At 37.2% G+C, this 19,764-nt stretch overlaps 1 protein-coding gene across 4 annotated transcripts in view; it reads left to right on the top strand.

Annotated features, from left to right (window-relative positions):
• Nucleotides 1-19,764, top strand: part of Rnf214 (ring finger protein 214) — a 39,577-nt gene that overhangs the window by 11,886 nt on the left and 7,927 nt on the right. For 3 of the 4 annotated variants that reach the window (XM_046438791.2, XM_046438793.2, XM_046438792.2), the window contains exons 6-14: nt 1,287-1,426; nt 16,061-16,157; nt 16,327-16,415; nt 16,960-17,050; nt 17,322-17,420; nt 17,601-17,977; nt 18,118-18,250; nt 18,457-18,561; nt 18,814-18,909. In XM_046438791.2, the coding sequence (XP_046294747.1) occupies nt 1,287-1,426; nt 16,061-16,157; nt 16,327-16,415; nt 16,960-17,050; nt 17,322-17,420; nt 17,601-17,977; nt 18,118-18,250; nt 18,457-18,561; nt 18,814-18,909 (1,227 nt within the window). Of the gene's footprint in view, nt 1-1,286; nt 1,427-16,060; nt 16,158-16,326; nt 16,416-16,959; nt 17,051-17,321; nt 17,421-17,600; nt 17,978-18,117; nt 18,251-18,456; nt 18,562-18,813; nt 18,910-19,764 lie in introns of those variants that run through there. The other variant, XR_006850523.2, reaches the window with a different exon arrangement.

Raw genomic sequence — 19,764 nt, 5'->3', positions numbered from 1 at the left:
CTCTAAATAAAAATGCAAAATAAGGCTGGGGAAGTGGATTAGTGGTTGAGTGCCCTTGAGTTCAATCCCCAGTACAAAACAATATAAAAACCTGCTGAGAGAGAGAAAATATTTTTAGCACATATAAAAAAAAAATTTTTTTTAAACACCTTTTTTTATACCTTTATTTTATTTTTATGTGGTACTAAGGATCGAACCCAGTGTCTCACGCATACTAGGTGAGTACTTTACCACTGAGCCACAACCCCAGCCCCTCATAAAAAAATTTAACGTTTATGACATTCTGAAGATTTCTACAAATTCATGGTAAAAGTAAAAAAAAAAAAAATCTAGAGAAAAATCAGGAAAGATTTTTTTGTGATAAGAAGTAAAATTACAAAAAAAGTTGGAATAAACCCAAAGGTCTTTTAACAGTTCATCAGGATAAATTGGATATGTCTATGTGATGTCCTATTATGCAGCTAGGTATTTTTGAGTTATATCTGTAGTTATTGATGTATGTTGTCCAAGTGGAAAAAAGCACAATGTAAAATAATGAATATAAAATAACTTCATAAAAAAAAGAAAAACGGGATGGAGGATATAATTCAGTGGTAGATTGTGTGCTTTGCATGATCAAGACTCTAGGTTTGATCCCCAGGAATGCTTAAAAAAAAAAGCCAAAGAAATAGATATATAAGTACATGTGTATTTCTTTGAGAATTGAGAAAATGTGCAGTCATAATAAGAACAGTTAACACATTGATTGCCCTTATGGGTGGAAGTGGTATGAACTTGGGGGTAATTTAACTTCAATACTTTTGTATTGTTTGATTTCTTATTTGCTGCTGTTAAATAATAAAAAAGTCAAATAAACAGAAGACCCATACATATAACAAATAGAACATGAGTAGAATAACAAAACAAGACAAGACCAATTTGTTGGATGCAACAAACTCGCTCCTACAGCAAGAATGCCTTTCCCAGCAGTCTTGAGGGGTGTTCATTTGACATTTGAGCACCAAAAATGGACAACTTATTGCTTCACAAGGCAGTGTGTTTCATTTTTGAACGGTGTGATTATTATACGGTTTTTTCCTGTTGAGTTGAAGTCTATGTTCCTGTAACTTTCTCCCTGCAGTCTGAATTCTGACTTTTGGAGTTGCTCAACAACCAGATTCTTTCAATTCAGTTTGAATCCACTAAAATCAATATGTATATGTGATTGTTGAACACAACCTTCAGATCAAAAGAACTAATTTATTTCCTTCTTTATTTGTGTGTGACTGTAATTTTGTGGGATTTAGGAGATATTAAAGGCTATACAGGATGTGACAATAAAGCGAGAAGAAACAAAAAAGAAGATAGAGAAAGAAAAGAAGGAGTTTTTGCAGAAGGAGCAGGATCTGAAAGCTGAAATTGAGAAGCTGTGTGAGAAGGGCAGAAGGTAATTAATGTGCGTATGTGTACATGTGTGCATATGGGGCCACTTTCATTTGTGTTGTAGTTTCTTTCAGTCTGGTTTTTATTTGAAAAACAAGCACACAAATAAAACTCTCTAATGATTTCGCATTCTCAGTATTCTGTTAGACTTAATAGAAAAGAGGTATCAGTATTTTTTAATAACTTTAAAAATTTATAAAGTTAAGGGACTGGGGTATAGCCTAGTGGTAGAGCACCTATATACAGAGCCCTTGGTTAAATCTCTAGCACCAGAAAGAAAAAAGAAGAAAGAAATTATAGCAGTTAATTATTGAGTTCTGTATATGATCAAAATTTTGATGTGTGAGCCAGGCATAGTGGTGTAGGTCTGTAATACCAGCTACTTGGGAGGCTGAGGCAGGAGAATCACAAGTTTGGGACTGGCTTATTTAGCCCGTGGCCAACACAGGCTTCATAAATGAAGGTTCAGCTGCGTGAGAAATCCAAGGGAGTTTTGAATTAAAGAGACAGGTTCTAATTACCTTTAAACCAGCTCCAGGGTGGCTTCTCCTAGCTCCAGCCTCAAGCTGCCTATTATGGTAGCGAGGTTTACTGAAGAGGCTAGTGAGCAAGAGAGAACATGCCAGGGAATGGACTTTTATTGGGGAACAAAAAATTCTGGGGAAAATCCCATCCAATGAAGATTAAGGGGGTCAGTGTCCCAAGGTCAGATGCGATGATTGGGTCTTCAGGGTAGTGGCCAGACACGCCTCCACACAGACAAGCCCTTGGACCTGAGAAGGGTGGGGAAAGCTCTGGACACAAAGATGTGACTAAGCGCCTCTCGCCCAGCCAGGGATGTAACTCAAATCACGTGCGAGGATGGCCTCCCATAGGCTTAGGCAACCTAGCAAGACCCAGTTAAAGTGTTATAAACTAAATTGGTTCTTATTATTTTTGATGAGAAGTAAGTGACAATTGATGTTGTTTTTTCTGTATTATGTCACTATTTACTCCCCAAGATTTTCTCATTTTCTTTAGTTTTTAGCTATTTGACTTTCGGGTGTGGTTCTCTTCATATTTTTTCTGTTGAGAATTTTCTGAGTTTCTTAATCTATAAAGTTGTGTCTCTTACCAAAATTATTAAATTTTTGTAGCATAATTTTCAATTATTTTCTCTGCCCCATTTCATCTTTTCCTCCTGGACTCCATGTCCACATGTGTAAGACTTTGATATTGTCCTATAGCTCAACAAGTCTCTTCTTGCTGTTTCTTTCCAGTCTTTTAGTACCCGGAATTGAACCCAAGGGCAGTTAGCCACTAAGCCACATCCCCACTCCTTTTTTATTTTTTATTTTAAGACAGGATCTTGCTAAGTTGCTGAGGCTGGCTTCGAACCTGTGGTCCTCCTGCCTCAGCCTCCCAAGTTGCTGGGATTATAGGCATGTGCCACCATGCCCAGCTCTTTCCAATCTTTTTAATTTTCTTTCTTATATTGTATAATTTCTATTGTATCTTTAATTTACTTACTTTTCCTTATATCATTTTCATTCTTGTAATTAAGCCCATGCAGTGAATTTGAATTTCATATTTCCAGTGTTGTTATTTCTCAGTTCTGTCATTTCAGTTTAGTTCTTTTTTTAAATGTGTTTATTTGTTTAATTTTATGTGATTCTGAGGATCGCATCGAACCCAGTGCCTCACATGTGCCAAGCAACTGCTCTACTACAGAGCCACAACCCTAACTCTATTTTTTTTTGTAATTTCTCTGCCAAAAATTATTATTTGTTTATACCCTTGTGAGCATATTTTCCTTGTGTCCCTTCATATAGTTAAAAATGGAGGCTTTAGAATATTTTCCTGCTAATTCCAGCATCTTGGTCATCTTGAAGCTCCTATCCATTGATTGCCTTTTTTCTTAATCTGGAGTCAGCAATCAAAAGTATTATCTGAAGGCTGGGAATGTAGCTCAGAGGTGAAGTACTTGCCTAGTATGCGCAAGGTCCTGGGTTTCATCCCCAGCAAAAGCAAAACATAAAAACCCCATTTTTTCTGGCCAGGTATGGTACACACACCTATATCCCAGCACCCAGAAGGCTGAAGCTGGAGGATCACTTGAGCCTGGGAGAACAGCCTGGGCAACATAGCAAGACTACTCTATCTCCATTAAAAAAAAAAAAAAAAAAGAGAGAGAGAGAAAAAAATGTCATCCTAAGAAAACAGACACAGAATATATATGATTTTTATTCACACAGAATTCTAGAGAAGATATAATTATAGTAAGGAAATGTATTTCACTGGGTGTCAGCAGTTTAGGGTGAAGGGAAGGAATTGACTGCTTTCTAGTAAATATTTTAGGCTTTTCAGATCAGTCTTTGCCCATTAAACAACAACAGCAACAAAATCCTTTGTCTTCTGATCGAGTTATGAGAGATCTTTATATATTTTCTGTATGAATTCTTTTATCAGATATGTGTTTTATAAATATTTTCTACTAGTTTGTAGCTTGCTTTTGCATTTTGTAATAGTGTCTCTTGAAGAACAAAAGATACAATTTTGATGAAGTCCAGTGTACTGCATTTTTTCTTTTGTGGTTCATGCATTTTGCATTCTCTTAACCCAAAGTCACCTTCTTTGAGAAAGTTTATAGTTTTAACCTTTACATTTAGGTCTACAATCCATTGAGTTTATTTTTTAGTATGGTACACCTAAGGCTGGAGTATCATATGGATGTATATTTGTTCCAACACCCTATGTTCAAAAGACTATGCTTTCCCCATTGAATTACCTTGACACTTTTGTGGAAAATAAATTGACCACTGTTGAGGAAATAGAGTAATTTTTTTTGGGGGGGGGGGGGTACCGGCGAGTGAACTCAAGGGCACTCGACCACTGAGCTACATCCCCGGCCTTATTTTGTATTTTATTTAGAGACAGGGTCTCACTGAGTTACTTAGTGCCTTGCTTTTGCTGAGGCTGGCTTTGAACTTACAATCCTCCTGTCTCAGCCTCCCGAGCTGCTGGGATTACAGGCATGCACCACTGTGCCCAGTTGTAAATACAGTTTAGCGTTAGCTGCTCGGGAGATGAGGCAGGAGGGTTACAAGTTTGAAGCCAGCCTGGGCAACTATCAAGACCGCGTCTCAAACAAAAAAAGAATAAAAAGCTGGGAATATAGCTCAGTGGTAGAACACTTGACTAGCATATGTGAGTTCATTTCCCAGTAACACACACACACACACACACACACACGCACAAACACAAGAAGAAGAAGAAAAAAGAAAATCTTCCCCCAAACCAGAAAACCACTCTGAAAAGGTGATGGAGAAAGAAAACAGTTATAATTGAATAGCTGTTAAATCTGAATGTGGGGCTGGGGATATAGCTCAGTAGAGTGTTTGCCTTGCATGTACAAGGTGCTGGATTCAATCCCCAGTACCACACAAAAAAAAAAAAAGAAGAAGAAGAAGAAAAGAAAAATCTGAATGTGATATACATCACAGGTAAACCTCTGACAGATGGCAAAGACCAAGATCTTACCCCCTTATATAACAAAGAGAAACAACCTATTACAGTGCTTTCAAGATAAGAAGTAAGGCTGGGCACAGTGGCTCACGCCTGTAATCCCAGCAGCTCTGGAGGCTGGGACGCTTAGACAGGAGGATCACCAGTTCAAAGCCAGCCACAGCAAAATCGAGCCGCTAAGCAACTCAGTGATATTTAGTATCTCTAAATAAAATACAAAATAGGGCTGGGTATGTGGCTCAGTGGTCAGTGCCCTTGAGTTCAATCCCCAGAACCAAAATAATAAATAAGTAAATAAATAAATAAATAAACAAACAGTAGTCCTTAAGTAAGAGGACTTGACAGCACTTTTTGTTAAGAATGCTTCACCCAATTTATGGTAATTGGGGAGATCCCTTGTGTAGTTTTACTTGGAGAAACAGATTGCTTTATCATAGGAGATAATTTTGTAAATTGGAGTAAGGTGCCCTCCTGCTTTCCCTTGGGATCTGGGAGACAAGGGCGCTGTTTCCTTGGATGTGTGCAGTTTAAAGGGATGGCTTCTAGGTACTTGAAACATTCCTGATTTGTGTGACTATTTTTAGAGTTTATAATATACATACAACAGGCAGAAAATTTGAAAGAAAAGGTTGCGGGGTCCGGTGGGGGAGATTAGTTAGGGGAGAATTTCTTCCATAATTTTCAAAAGGGAGAATTAAAGCCCTTATTTTTCTTTTATATTTGCCCTTACACATACAAATGTGGCTCTATTTCTGTACTTTATTCTGTTATGTTGGTATATTTCTTTCCTTCTTTGCCTTGTGACTTTTTACATCTTAAAATCAAATCAAATGCATCCTCCAACTCTGTTCCTTTCTTTCTTTCTTTCTTTCTTTTTTTTTTTTTTTTTGGTACTGGGGATTGAACCCAGGGTTACTTTACCACTGAGCTATATTCCCACCCTTTTAAAAAATTTTTATTTTGAGACAGAGTCTTACTAAATTGCTGAGGCTGGCCTTGAACTTGAGATTCTTCTGTCTCGGCCTCCAAGTAGCTGGGATTACAAGTATGTATTATGAATGCCTGACTTTTTTTTTCAGAATTGTTTTGAATATTCAAGATACTTTTTATTAATTTAAAATCATATTATCAGGGCTGGGGATGTGGCTCAAGTGATAGCGCGCTCGTCTGGCATGCATGCAGTCCGGGTTTGATCCTCAGCACCACATACAAACAAAGATGTTGTGTCCGCCAAAAACTAAAAAACAAATATTAAAAAAAATTCTCTCTCTCTCTCTTTAAAAAAAATCATATTATCAATTTCTATAAAAAACAGTGTGCTTGATATTTGTTTGGATTTGTATTGAATCTTCAGATCATTTTGGGAAACTGATGTACAATAATATTGAGTCTTCTATTTAGTCATGTAGAAGATTACTTTTTTTTTTTTCCTTCTTTAGTTTCTCATGGCAATGTTTTGTAGATTTGAGAATCAAAAAGATAGTCCTTACTCTCTGTACTGTTCCCTCAAAATTGTAGTCATTTTGGATTCTCTTGACCCCTGCCTTTGTCTCCTTAATTCAGCAACAGTGCCAGCTCTGTATTCACCCTTCAGATGCTACAGTCTGGCAACTCCCACTAGGCAGTTAGCTAGGGCATTATAGGTCTGTCTTCATTTGTGTTCTTTTTCTCAGTGGTCTGTTCTATGCTTCCTATTGTCCAGCGTTTGTAGACACTGTTTCACATTTTTTTTCCCAGTTTTTCAGTTGTTTATAGCCAGAGAATGAATCTGGATGGAAGTGGAATTCTAAATCCTATCATAAACAGATTAAACTCAAAAAACAATATTTGCAGGATATACATGCCAGTATGTGTAGTAGATATTAGGAAAAAAGGAGCTAGAAATGAAGCTAATGAACTAGGTGACATAGGAGGTGATCAGTGTTGATTCATTCCTTGTGAAGAACTGGAATGGTGTTTTGAAAGGAAATTGTGGTCAGAGAAAGTCAAAACCAGGTTTGGGATTTAGAAAATGGACCATATGTGTTAATGAGGCTCAAGATATGGCTCTGCTGGTAGATGATTGGCAAGGAATAAAGTTTAGGAAAAGGAAGGGCTCTAAGTTCCTAGTGTCATATTGATCATGAAATTGAATATTGAAGTCACAAAAGGTGTTGTGAGCTAGGCATGGTGGCCTGTAGTTTCAGCTACGTGGGAGGCTGAGGCAGGAGTATCTCTTAATCCTAGTAGTTTGAGGCCAGTCTGGGCAATTTAGTGAGACCCTCTCTCAAAATTAAGAATAAATAAATAAAAGGCTCCGTGTTAGAGTACATATGAGTTCAGTCTCCAGTTCTGCAAATAACAACAATAATCACAAAACTATGTATTAACATAAATAGCATATTTTTCATGAAAAATAATTATTTTCCAAATTTAAAAAATCAATTCAGTTAGAAGATTAACATCGTTTAGGTTTTTATAAATCTCTGTAATGGAGGAAGATGAATTTTTCTGGCTGTTTTTGCATTGATTGATTGTAAAATGTTGTTTTGGTTGAAATATATTAACAAAAATCACAATACATGATTAAGTAGTTGGAAGAGCAGGGGATATTTAATAGTTTTTAAAAATAATGTATTTTGATACTACTCTAAAACTTGTCAAGCCATTTTTCTTTTTCTTTTTAGTTGTAGATGGTCACAATACCTTTATTTTATTTATTTATTTTTATGTGGTGGTATGGATTGAACCCAGTCCTCACACATACTAGGTGAGTGCTCTACCACTGAGCTACAACTCCAGCCCCAAGCCATAGTTTCTTAAAGGTTATTTGCTTAGTACAATCTGAAACCACATCCATAGAGATTCTTTTTGTACTGCTATGGCAAAATCCATTGGTTTACCTTGAACTTGAATGGATCATTTACCTGTGTTATGAAGAGTCGCAAAAACTTTTCCTCTACTCTCTCAGAATTAGCAGTTGGAGCCTGCAAATTAAAAAGACTGATTAGGGCTAGGATTGTAGCACAGTGGTACAGCGCTCGCCTCGAATGGGCAGAACCCAGGTTCGATCATCAGCACCATGTAAAAAAAGGCATTGTGTTGTGTCCATCTACACCTAAAAAATAAATAAATATTTTTTAAAAAGACAGATTAACAAGAAGAAAAAACAGTTTATGTATGTAGTGTGCATACACATGGGACAGTTCAGTGACCAATAACTCAAAGGAGTGGTTAGAATTTGGGACTTCTCTACCATTTTACCAGGTGAAGGGGAAAAGGGAGAAAAGCACTTATGAGAAAACCATTGTCTTCTTAGAAGGGGGTGAGAAACTAATGGAACTTTTTGGAAAGATAAATGTGTTTTCAGGAGATAAGAACATTTATAACATGTTTATCTAGTTTTTTTTTTTTTTTTTTTTTCATCTTCTTTAGAGCCCCAAAAAAGGGGCAGATTATTTGCATTCCCTTTCTAGGAGTAGATCTACCTTATAAAGAATTTATGACGGCCTTATTTCCTGGAAGTTGCTGCTTTCAATTGGAATGAGGGAATCTTTCTGAATGCTTTTTTCTGTGGCTGTTGAATCTCATGTCTTCACTGGAAAATAATCTTTATACCAACTCTGTAGTTCTGAGTGGGTTCCATAGTTGATTTGATAACACAGTGCGTAATTTATAATAAAGTATTGGCTCAACATTTATGCAGATGTATACAGATATTCCAAGTGTTATCTTTTATTATATAATATTTAAAGAACCATATTCTGTCACTGTCAATTTCATTAGAATAGTCTTTAAGTAGTGGGAAGCATCTAAGCTCACAGTGGCAGGTACAGACTTTCTAAAATTCTAACTTTTGCTTGCTAGCTCCAGATTTTATTGTTGGCAATAAATGGTTGTTTTCTTTGAAATAACAGGATTACTTCATTCATTTTCAAGAACACATCTGTCATATACTCAAGTTCCAATAACTTCAGTATATCTTTTAGTCGTTTTCTTAAATAAAAATGACGTTTCATGAAAAAGGAGGCTAATTCAGTTCCTAACTCAGTACCCAAAGTGCTTTTTCTTGGGATAGCCATTGTGCTTTGGCATGTAGCATTTATCACATAAAATATAAAAAGATGTGTTTTTAAGTGTTGGAAATTTAATAAAATTAGTATTTTTATGTGGCTTCATCAAGGATATCCTTAAAGAAAACTGAATTTACCTGCAGCTTGCAAGCATCTGGCAGTAATAAAGACAATGGCAAGTGACTGAGTCAGTGATTCATGTTTAAATAAAAGAGTGTTATTACAAATGAATTCTTCATTTTAACAAATATTATTAAATTCTAACGTAATACATTTTAAATGAAAATTGAAAAAAGTTTTTAAAAATTTTATAAAATATCGCTGGGCACAGTGACACACATCTGTAATCTTCAGTTATTCAGGAATCTTATGTGGGAGGATTGCAATTTGAGGCAAACTTCAGCAACTTATTGAACCCCTGTCTCAAAATAAAATAAAATTTAAAAAGGACTGGGGAGGTAACTCAGTGGTAAAGTGCCCCTGGGTTTGTCCCCAATACTAAACAAAACGGGGGGGAAAAAAAGCCTGAGGCAGGCGTACCTGGGGATATAGCTTGGTGGTAGAAGGTCCCTGGGTTCAATCCCCACTACTATGAATAAATACATTTAAAAAATATATTATTGCCAAATAAAATAAGAGTATAATTGTTTTTACCTGGCTTTGTAGAGAACTTTGAAATTTTATAGCAATGGTTTATTAGCTATTAATGGGATTATGTAGATTATTGCAAACAGAGCTAAAGATAGCTAGTCATAGCACAATAGAAGAACTGAGAAAGAAAAAATTGTGAGGCCAAATTATACTCTAAACTTACAGTAGGAAATACAAGAATACAAAAGCATATATTCTATTAGTCATTAGTGATGATACAATCACATGTCATATAGCCTCAAGAAAACTTGGTTGTTCACCCATGAAAGAATGAAAATGAAAAAGGCATATAACTTTTAGCAGTTGTATGAAACAAGTTTTAGCTTCGTGGACCATACCCCTCAAAGTGTTTTGGGAACCATGGACTACATTTTGGAAACTGCTGTTCTATACCTATGGCTGTAGCTACTGTCTGTATGCTAGAGACTCTCATCTCTCTCAGACTATACTACTGAACTTTAGATTTATATATCTGCTGCCTGCTGAATGACCTGGAGTGCTTTCTTGCTCATTGGCCTATGCACATGCTTTTTGTTTTGTCCAGATTTTCCTTGTTCCCTTTGTTCACCTGGCACACTACTAGATTAAGACCTTGGGAAGCCAGGTACGCTGGCACATAATCCCAGCTCTTCAGGAAGCTGAGGCTGGAGGATTGCAGATTTGAGGCCAGCCTTAGTGATACCTTGTTTCAAAATTTAAAAATGGCTAAGGATGTAGCTAGTGGTGAATTAAACCCCTAAGTTTAATTCCCAGTACCAGAAACAAACAAAAATGTGAGCTTCTTGGGGGCAGGAATTAGACTTATTTATATACCCAGGTTTTAGACTTTTATACTTAACGCTGCTTAGTAGATGTTGAATTAAGTCAAAACAAAGAAGAATTCATAATCACCTTCTACAAATTCAGGGAATATACCCTTTGGATATATATGCAGCCAACCCATGTATAATTAATTCCTCCAACAGTTTTGTTTTGCTTTTCTTCCTTTTGCCTTGCCTTCAGTGTGATTTATTCTAAAAGGAAGGCCTTTGGGCTGAGGACTCAACAGATCTTAATTCTTAGCTCTGTCTCTTAGTTTTGAAAGCATTTCATAGGACACTGAGTATCTGCTTCTCTCAGTTAATAGCAAGCTGATTTTTCCATCATTTGCTGGAAAAAATGTATTCATATATTTTAATTTCTCTAAAGACAGATGTTATTTTATTTTATTTTTGATACTGGAGATTGAACCCAGGGGTTCTTTACCACTGAGCCACATCCCTAGTCCCTTTATTTTTTGAGACAGGATCTCACTGAGTGGCTTAGGGCCTTGCTAAATTGCTGAGACTGGTCTCTTATTTGCTATTCTCCTGCCTCAGCCTCCCAAACCACTGGGATTACAGGTACATGACACCATGCCTGGCTGAAGATAGATGTTATATTAACTCATTTAATCTGCGTCACAGTTCAGTAAGTTGTAGACTGTTTTTTTCTCTCTCATTTTATACTTCAGGAAAATGAGGTATAGAAAGCCTTACTCAGTAAAGGTTGCACAGAGTAATAGGGCAAGGATTTGTTTGGTTCCAGAGGCTGTGCTCTTTACCTAGCTTAGCATCTCTCAAATTTATTTATTTATTTTAAAATATTTATTTTTTAGTTGTAGTTGGAGACAATACCTTTATTTTGTTTATTTATTTTTATGTGGTGCTGAGGATCGAACCCAGGGCCTCGCACATGCTAGGTGAGCACTCTGCCACTGAGCCACAACCCCAGCCCCAGCATCTCTCAAATTTAAATGTCACTTTTATCATTAGCCTATGTTAATGGCACATGCCTAAATTCTCATTATAATCACAGCTTTATTTATAATTGTGAAATTGAAAATTACTTAAGGGCCAGATATGGTGGTACATACCTGTAATGCCAGGTATTTGGGAGGATTTCAAGGATTTCAGGTCAGGCTGGGCAACTTAACAAGACCTTGTCTCAAGATAAAAGATAAGAAGAGCTGGGGAGGTAGCTCAGTGGTAGAGCGCCTTGGGTTCAATCTCCAGTACCACACACACAACACACACACACAAAAAAAAAAAAAGAAAAAGGTAGATCTATATGTTAAACAGTCATTAAAAATCACATTTATGACTGGATTTGGTGGTTCATACCTATAACCCCAGTGACTTGGGCGGCTGAGGCAGAAGGATAGCAAGTTCAGGGCCAGCCTCAGCAATTTAGGAAGGCCTTAAGCAACTTAGCGAGACCCTGTCTCAAAATAAAAAAGAAAAAGGGCTGGGGATGTGACTCAGTTCGTAAGTAGCCCTGGGTTCAATTCCCAGTACCACCACCCTCCAAAAAACCCCACATTTCTGAAAAATACTTATTAATATAGAAAAGTAAGATGTTGAAAATATAATACACAATGGAATATTATTCAGCAGTAAAAGAAATAAAATTATGGCATTTACGGGTAAATGGATGGAGTTAAAGAATATCATGCTAAGTGTAGTTAGCCAATCCCCAAGAAACCAAAGGCCAAATGTTTTCTCTGATAAGTGGATGCTAATCCCTAATGGGTGGGGGAGGAGAATGGAATGAGTGGAGGAACTTTGAGGCAAAGGGAGTAGGAAAGATGATGGAATGAGACGGACATCTTTACCCTAGGTACATGTATGATTGCACAAATGGTGTGACCCTACTTTGTGTACCACAAGAGATGTGAAAAATTGTGCTCTGTTTGTATACAATGAATTGAAGAACATTCTACTGTCATATATATAACTGATTAGAACAAATAAATATTATGTGCATATGTTACATATACATAAACAAGTATGCAAATGTTTGTTTTCAAAGTCTGGAAAGAAGTATAATAGTGATTCTTTACGAGTAGTATGATTGTGAGAAATTGAGTTTTTAAAAAACAACGTTTGTGGGCTACTTGCCATGTGCTGGGCATCCTATTAAATTCTTTATGTGTGTTTTCTCAGTTAACTCATTAATCCTACGATGTAGGTACTCTTCATCTTTTAGATGAAGAAACTGAGGCCTAGAAAGATTAAGTAACTTGTTTAAGGTGATGCAACCAGTAAGTAAAAATGCTGGGAACACTACATTAGATTTTTTCTGTTTATTTTTTTTTGATTTTTTTATTTGTTTTAATTAGTTATACATGACAATAGAAGGCATTTATTCACTTACGGGATATAATTTCTCATTTTTCTGAGTGTACATGTTGTTGAATCACATTGGTCATGCAGTCGCATATATACATAAACTAATAATGTCTGTTTTGTTCTATTATCCTTCCTATCCCCATATCCCCTCCCCTTCCCACCTTTCCTTTCCCTCTACCTAATCTAAGGTAATGCTATTTTCTCTAGTGCCCCCTGCCCTGCCCCACCTTATTGTGATTTAGCATCTGTATTAGGGAAAACATTTGGCCTTTGTTTTTTGGGATTGGCTTATTTCGCATAGAATGACATTCTCCAACTCCATCCATTTACTGGCAAATGCCATAATTTCACTTCATTCTTCATTAAAGCTGAGTATATTCCTATATATATATATATATAGGAATATACTCAGCTTTTTATATATATATGTGTGTGTATATATATATATATATATATATATATATATATATATATAATCACATTTTATTTATCCATTCATCTATTGATGGACACCTAGGTTGGTTCCATAGTTTAGCTGTTGTGAATTGAGCTGCTGTAAACATTGACATGGCTGCATTACTGTAGTATGCTGATTTTAAGTCCTTTGGGTATAAACAAGGAGTGGGAGAGCTGGGTCAAATGGTGATCCATTCCAAGTTTTCTGAGGTATCTTCATACTGCTTTCCATAGTGGTTGTACCAATTTGCTGTCCACCAGCAATGTGTGAGTGTACCTTTTCCCCAACATCCGCGCCAATGTTTATTGTTGCCTGTATTCTTGATGATTGCCATTCTGACAGGAGTGAGATGAAATCTTGATTTGTATTTCTCTAATTGCTAGAGATGTTGAACACTTATTCATACGTTTGTTGGTCGATTGTGTTTCTTCTGTGAAGTGTCCTTTTTCTGTTTTATATTGTCTAAACTTTTAATAATTTGCCTGGCTTACATGATCAAGATCAAAGTTAATTTTTAAATTTATGCAAGCATATTGGAAACTACAATAAGCCAGGATTATACAGTCTGATGAATAGTACACATCTGATGAATAATAATGAATTTATTCATTTGAACCATTTGTACCTTAAACTAACTGCAAAATAACAGAAGTATGGGACTTGAAAGAAATTAGATCAAGAATTTAAAAAGTTAAACATAACCAGTGGTTTCTGTTCTCTAAAGAATTTTTTTTAAACTGTCTACTATGGGGAATGATTTATTTGTTATGATGGGTTGCAGCTAGTATACTTTAGTGAAGTGAAATCTGGTGCTTATGTTATAGGGTAGTTAGCATATTGATAAGGCTGAGTATTTTTGTAACTATATTCAAGAACCCCTTAACTATTTTTGTTGTGGTTTTTAGTAGTTCCCTTTGTCTTGTTGGATTCCAGTGAAGTAAATGTGGACAAATACTCAAAGGAAAAGATTTTTTTGTGTGTAAATATGTGTATTGTCTCCATCAGTCTATGAGGATTTATATATATATATATATCATTGACAAATATGTTTAGTGAGAGTCATAGATGTTCATTGACCATCTACAATCTTCAAGAATAACATCAGTCACTGGTTGGGGTTGTGGCTCAGTAGTAGAGCGCTTGCCTAGTATGTTCAAGGCACTGGGTTTGATCCTCAGCACCATTTATTTATTTATAAAAATAAATAAATAAATAAATAGAGGTATTGTGTCTATCTACAACTAAAAAAAATTAACAAAAAAAGAATAACATCAGTCATAGATGACAACAGTGTGTCATATTAATTATCCCATTGTCTAAGAGTGAAAAGTAAGCTAAGTGGATCAGTGATGGACTGTGCAACCTATTTCACATATGTTTACAGTTAAGAGGGTTTGGAATTTGAGAATATGTGTTGTAGCAGGAAAACATGGCTACTTAGAAATTTTTTTTCTAAAGAACTTTTATAGAATTCTTCCTCTGCTGGAAAGTTAATTTTGGGATACTACATGGAGAATAAGAGAGAAATGTTCACTTAACTCATATCTGTTATAAAGATGAATAGGCCTTGTCTGCTGAGAGTAGACTTAATGTAAAAGTGAATAAGTGAGTGAATGTGTGTGTAAAGCATACATATGCACATACAAATATGACCCAGTATCTATGAAATAGAGAACAGGACGTGTGGTAAATTGGGTCAAAAGCAAGAATATGTGAGAAGGGACCTCAGAAAGTGGATTGCTCCCTTTTAATTATGTAAAGTTACTAAAAACTGAGAGGGGATCAATTTGTTTCTGTCACTAAAGAAAAGTGGTAAGGGCTGGGGTTGTGGCTCAGCGGTAGAGAGCTCACCTCTCACGTGCAAGGCCTAGGGTTTGATCCTCAGCACCAAATAAAAATAAATAAATAAAATAAAGGTATTTTGTTCAACGACAACTAAAAAAAATAAATATTAAAAAAAAAGAGAAGTGGTAAACATTTCTCTTTAGATGTAACTCTTCTCAAGCTGTCCTTTTTTTTTTTTTTCATCTTTTTAAAATCCAGTGAAAATAATTTAAACATTTTGTATCATTCTATTTGTTAACCTGGGTAATCCATGCTTTCCGCTGTAAAACTTATCACAATACAGTGTAACAGAAGGAAATTCTTTTCCTGGCTCTGTTCCATGATGGGCTCTTCACTTCTGAGTAATCACTGCCTTAGTTTTAGCACAGAAAGTCCCACATACTAGGAAATCCTGCAGTACTGGATAAACTGAAACAGTTGATCATCCTAATCCTAAAGGTGAATATTACACTCTGGGGATGGGAATTGGGGTAGGAGGATATGGATGAAAATGAAAAGTCCTGAGATATAAAGAGAACATATTTTTCTTTGGAAGAATGTTTATTATAGCTAAGAAAATGCAGAAGTCAGTAAGCCAGTATTGATGTGTTTGATTGCTGTGTTTCAGATGATATGTTTGGTTCTACATCCTTCATGTAAAAAACAAATTGGGAAATAAGAGGAATGCTATAAAGATTTTAAGCCTCCTTGAACATAGAATGTCCTGCCTTTAGTGGAGGGTTTTGGATCTAAGAGATATTCTTTCCTGCTCAAGGAAATGTTTTTTTAGTAAGTGGAGATGTGAATATATTTATTTCCAAATATAGGACCTTTATGCAATTACAGACCTTTCTGTACACCATCTGTCCATATCTATAATGAATATTAAGTGTGAAATGCTCTGTAGCATACCTGGCAGACCAGTGTTGGGTTTTCCTTTTGCCTTGGTGGCAAACTAATCTTTTCTCCCTCAGTCTTGTTCTTGGTTTCTTACCTTACAGAGAGGTGTGGGAAATGGAACTGGATAGACTCAAGAATCAGGATGGTGAAATAAATCGGAACATTATGGAAGAGACAGAGCGGGCCTGGAAGGCAGAGGTGAGAGGAGCTAATATCTTGAAAGCCTTGGTTTTGGCCTTCCAGATGGTACATACTTTTGGTATAATATCAGAAGAGCCAGTGGGCGCTTGTTTTAACTATCTAGGGGTATTTGTGTATGAAAAATTAATGAAGTGTATGTATATGTGTGCATGTGTGATTTCTTTAGATCTTATCACTAGAAAGCCGGAAAGAGTTGCTGGTATTGAAATTAGAAGAAGCAGAAAAAGAAGCAGAACTGCACCTTACTTACCTCAAGTAAGTACCTTCCCATTCTAAGGTTTAGTAGCTCTGTAGTTTGTTTGTTTTAGTTTTTTAAAACTCTAAGCCAGCAGATCTGGCACTTATTCTTTCTTCACAGGGATTTGAAGCCATCTCAGTGCAGTAATAATTAAACAGTGATTTCTCTCCTGTATTCTAAACTCCTGCACTGTTTAAATCCTCCCCCCTACAGTTTCATATCTTTGTACTTTTTATTTCATTGTTTCCATTTGAATAAATAGAACCTGTTAAGCTATCAAAGCATAACAAAGGTCTTAGGAGATTTATTTCTTATATGGTCATTTCTCTTCTTTATGCTATGGAATTTGGATGCCTCTTGTGACATTTTAAGGTGGACAAGAACCCCCTTTGTGGTTGATCCTCTTTTCCAAATCTTTGGCTTAAAAGTCGATGGAGTTTAGATTCTCAGGCTCTCATACCTTCTCTCATACCTTTCTCTCAAGGTTCATTACCCAACTACTATTTTGCTATCTTGGAGATTTAAAATTTGATTCTGTAAATTACTCTTGTTTCTTGAAAGGTCAACTCCCCCAACACTGGAGACAGTTCGTTCCAAGCAGGAGTGGGAAACTAGACTAAATGGAGTTCGGATAATGAAAAAGAATGTTCGGGTAAGTGATAGTGGGTGATCATTTGATCAGCATTAATTTATGTTTTTTTTTTTTTTTTTTGGTGCTGGGGATTGAGCCGAGGGCCTTGTGGATGCTGTGCAGGCACTCTACCAACCAAACTACATTCCTGGCCCAGGAGGTAGCCTTTTTTGTGTAGCCACTGGGGCCTGTCTCACCACTTCCTGTTTTCCTGTTAATTAAAGGTGTGCTTTTTGCAGAGACTCACTCATCTCAGAAGTAAAGTATGATCCTTTCTTCTCCTTTCATCTAGGACCAGTTTAACAGTCATATCCAGCTAGTGAGGAATGGAGCCAAGCTGAGCAGCCTTCCTCAAATTCCTACCCCAACTTTGCCTCCACCCCCATCAGAGGTAAGAGAATCTTTGAAGGGGTCTACATTTCTGTGTTGGTGGCAGAGTCAGAGTCTTCTACTTCTTTTTATGAAGATATTGGGACCATCCCTATTTAGTGTAAGGGTTGTTCATTGATTTCTGTTTCAGTTTCCTAAACTTTCTTCCATTCTCTTGTCCTTTGCATCTTCCCATTTGCAGACAGACTTCATGCTTCAAGTATTTCAACCCAGTCCCTCTCTGGCTCCTCGGATGCCCTTCTCCATTGGGCAGGTCACAATGCCCATGGTTATGCCCAGTGCAGATCCCCGTTCCTTATCTTTCCCAATCCTGAACCCCACCCTTTCCCAGTCTAACCAGCCTTCCCCACCCCTTCCTGGCTCCCATGGGAGAAATAGCCCTGGCTTGGGTTCCCTTGTTGGCCCCCATGGTCCACACATGCCCCCTGCCGCCTCCATCCCGCCTCCCCCAGGCTTGGGCGGTGTTAAGGCTTCTACTGAAACTCCCCGGCCCCAACCAGTAGACAAACTGGAGAAGATCTTGGAGAAGCTGCTGACTCGGTTCCCACAGTGCAATAAGTAAGTATCTTAAAGGATTAGTTAAAACATCTTTGTCAGAGAAATGCTTATGGTTTGTAATAGGGGAGATTTCATAGGTGTTTCCCCAGGGGTGTAGCATAGAATCTCTCTCCCTCTCCTTCAACATTTGTCTTTCTTAGGGCCCAGATGACCAACATTCTTCAGCAAATCAAGACAGCACGTACCACCATGGCAGGCTTGACCATGGAGGAACTGATCCAGTTGGTAGCTGCACGACTGGCCGAACATGAGAGGGTGGCAGCAAGCACTCAGGTGAGAAAAGCTGCCTGGAAAGAGCTGAGGCCTCCTGAGAGGTTGGAGAAGAGACAGACTTTAAAGATTCTGGGTGGGAAGAAGCATTACAGCCTGAGTGTCTTGTCTGTTTTCTTGCTTTGCTGAACTTGGAAGTAAATGATTTCTTTTTTGCTATATGTACTGTTAATCACTCTTCCTTACCCTGAAATTGTTTCTACCCACAGCCACTTGGTCGGATCCGGGCCTTGTACCCTGCTCCGCTGGCCCAAATCAGTACCCCAATGTTCTTGCCTTCTGCCCAAGTTTCATATCCTGGGAGGTCTTCACATGTGAGACTCTTTTTCTTTTAACACTTGGATGTAGAGAAGCTGAGGGTAAGAAGTGGGTGGATTTATGGGAGGAGTGTAGGAGGAAACCAACATCTTGTCAGCTGTTTTGTTTATAGTCCTACTGGGAACATGGGAATACTTGAAGCAAGATCTGTATTTGTACTTTTATTTCTTTTGCATCAAATCATGGGCATAAAAGGAAAGGTGATCCAGAGATTCCTTACTTTGTGGCATGCAATCTCTGTCCTGCAGGCTCCCGCTACCTGTAAGCTGTGTCTGATGTGCCAGAAACTTGTCCAGCCCAGTGAGCTGCATCCAATGGCATGTACCCATGTGTTGCACAAGGAGGTGAGTAGCACATACTTTCTTTACTTTCTACTGTTTGTTTTCTGACAGCTGAGAAAAATTTTCTTGGATATTTTACTGGATTGATGCTCACTGTTAATGTCTAATCATAAGGTTTTCAGTAAATTGTAGCTTAAACATCAGCAGAATTCAGAATACTGCATCTGGGGTCTCCCAGCTTCTTTTTATCTAATTCCCTTTAGGGCACTGGGTAAGTAGTTCATACTAAGCCACTGATAAGTCACTTTCTTAGAAAATTGACTGTAAGAGGCAATCCTACGTATCTAACCATCATTTCAAATATAGTGTTATCAAGAGACTGCTTAGATGAGAGGAATAAGGAACCCAAATATGCAGTTAGTAGCTTCATTAATAGAGGAGCTTGAAGGACTGCCCATGAGAGATTACCTTCACTGACTGCCAAGTCATTTCTGTTTTCTTACATTACCAGGCAGAGGTAAATCTTTTAGCAGCAGGGATGATTTCTTCTTAACTATTTTGTTTTGCTTTTCCAAGAGGTAGAAACTGGATTGACAGCTAAATTCTTGGTAAGAAAAAGTCCTGAATAAGGTGATGGGTATTTCTGAGGGTGAGGTGAGTGTTAGATGAAAGCTCATCACAGATCAAATAGATCATAAGAAGTAGCAAGCCACATTTGATACTTAACAAAAAGCAACTTCATGAGTGCCCTTAATAGCCAAGTTCCTGGTCCTTGTAAAAAGGACAGGTTCATCTGCTCTGAAGATTCTTTTGAGAGTAAGAGCTATTGAAATAGCCTGTTTAGTCTCCCACAGAAAGAACTTTTTTGACTTAAATCTTGTTGAACTTTAATGGCACTCTCTTTTCCCTTCTCAGATA

This window comes from Marmota monax, unplaced genomic scaffold (genome assembly GCF_021218885.2).
Source record: "Marmota monax isolate L192 unplaced genomic scaffold, Marmota_monax_Labrador192_F-V1.1 WCK01_AAM20220418_F8-fsc00081, whole genome shotgun sequence".
NCBI classification, from domain to species: Eukaryota; Metazoa; Chordata; class Mammalia; order Rodentia; family Sciuridae; genus Marmota; species Marmota monax.
This window is presented reverse-complemented; position numbering and strand designations above follow the sequence as displayed.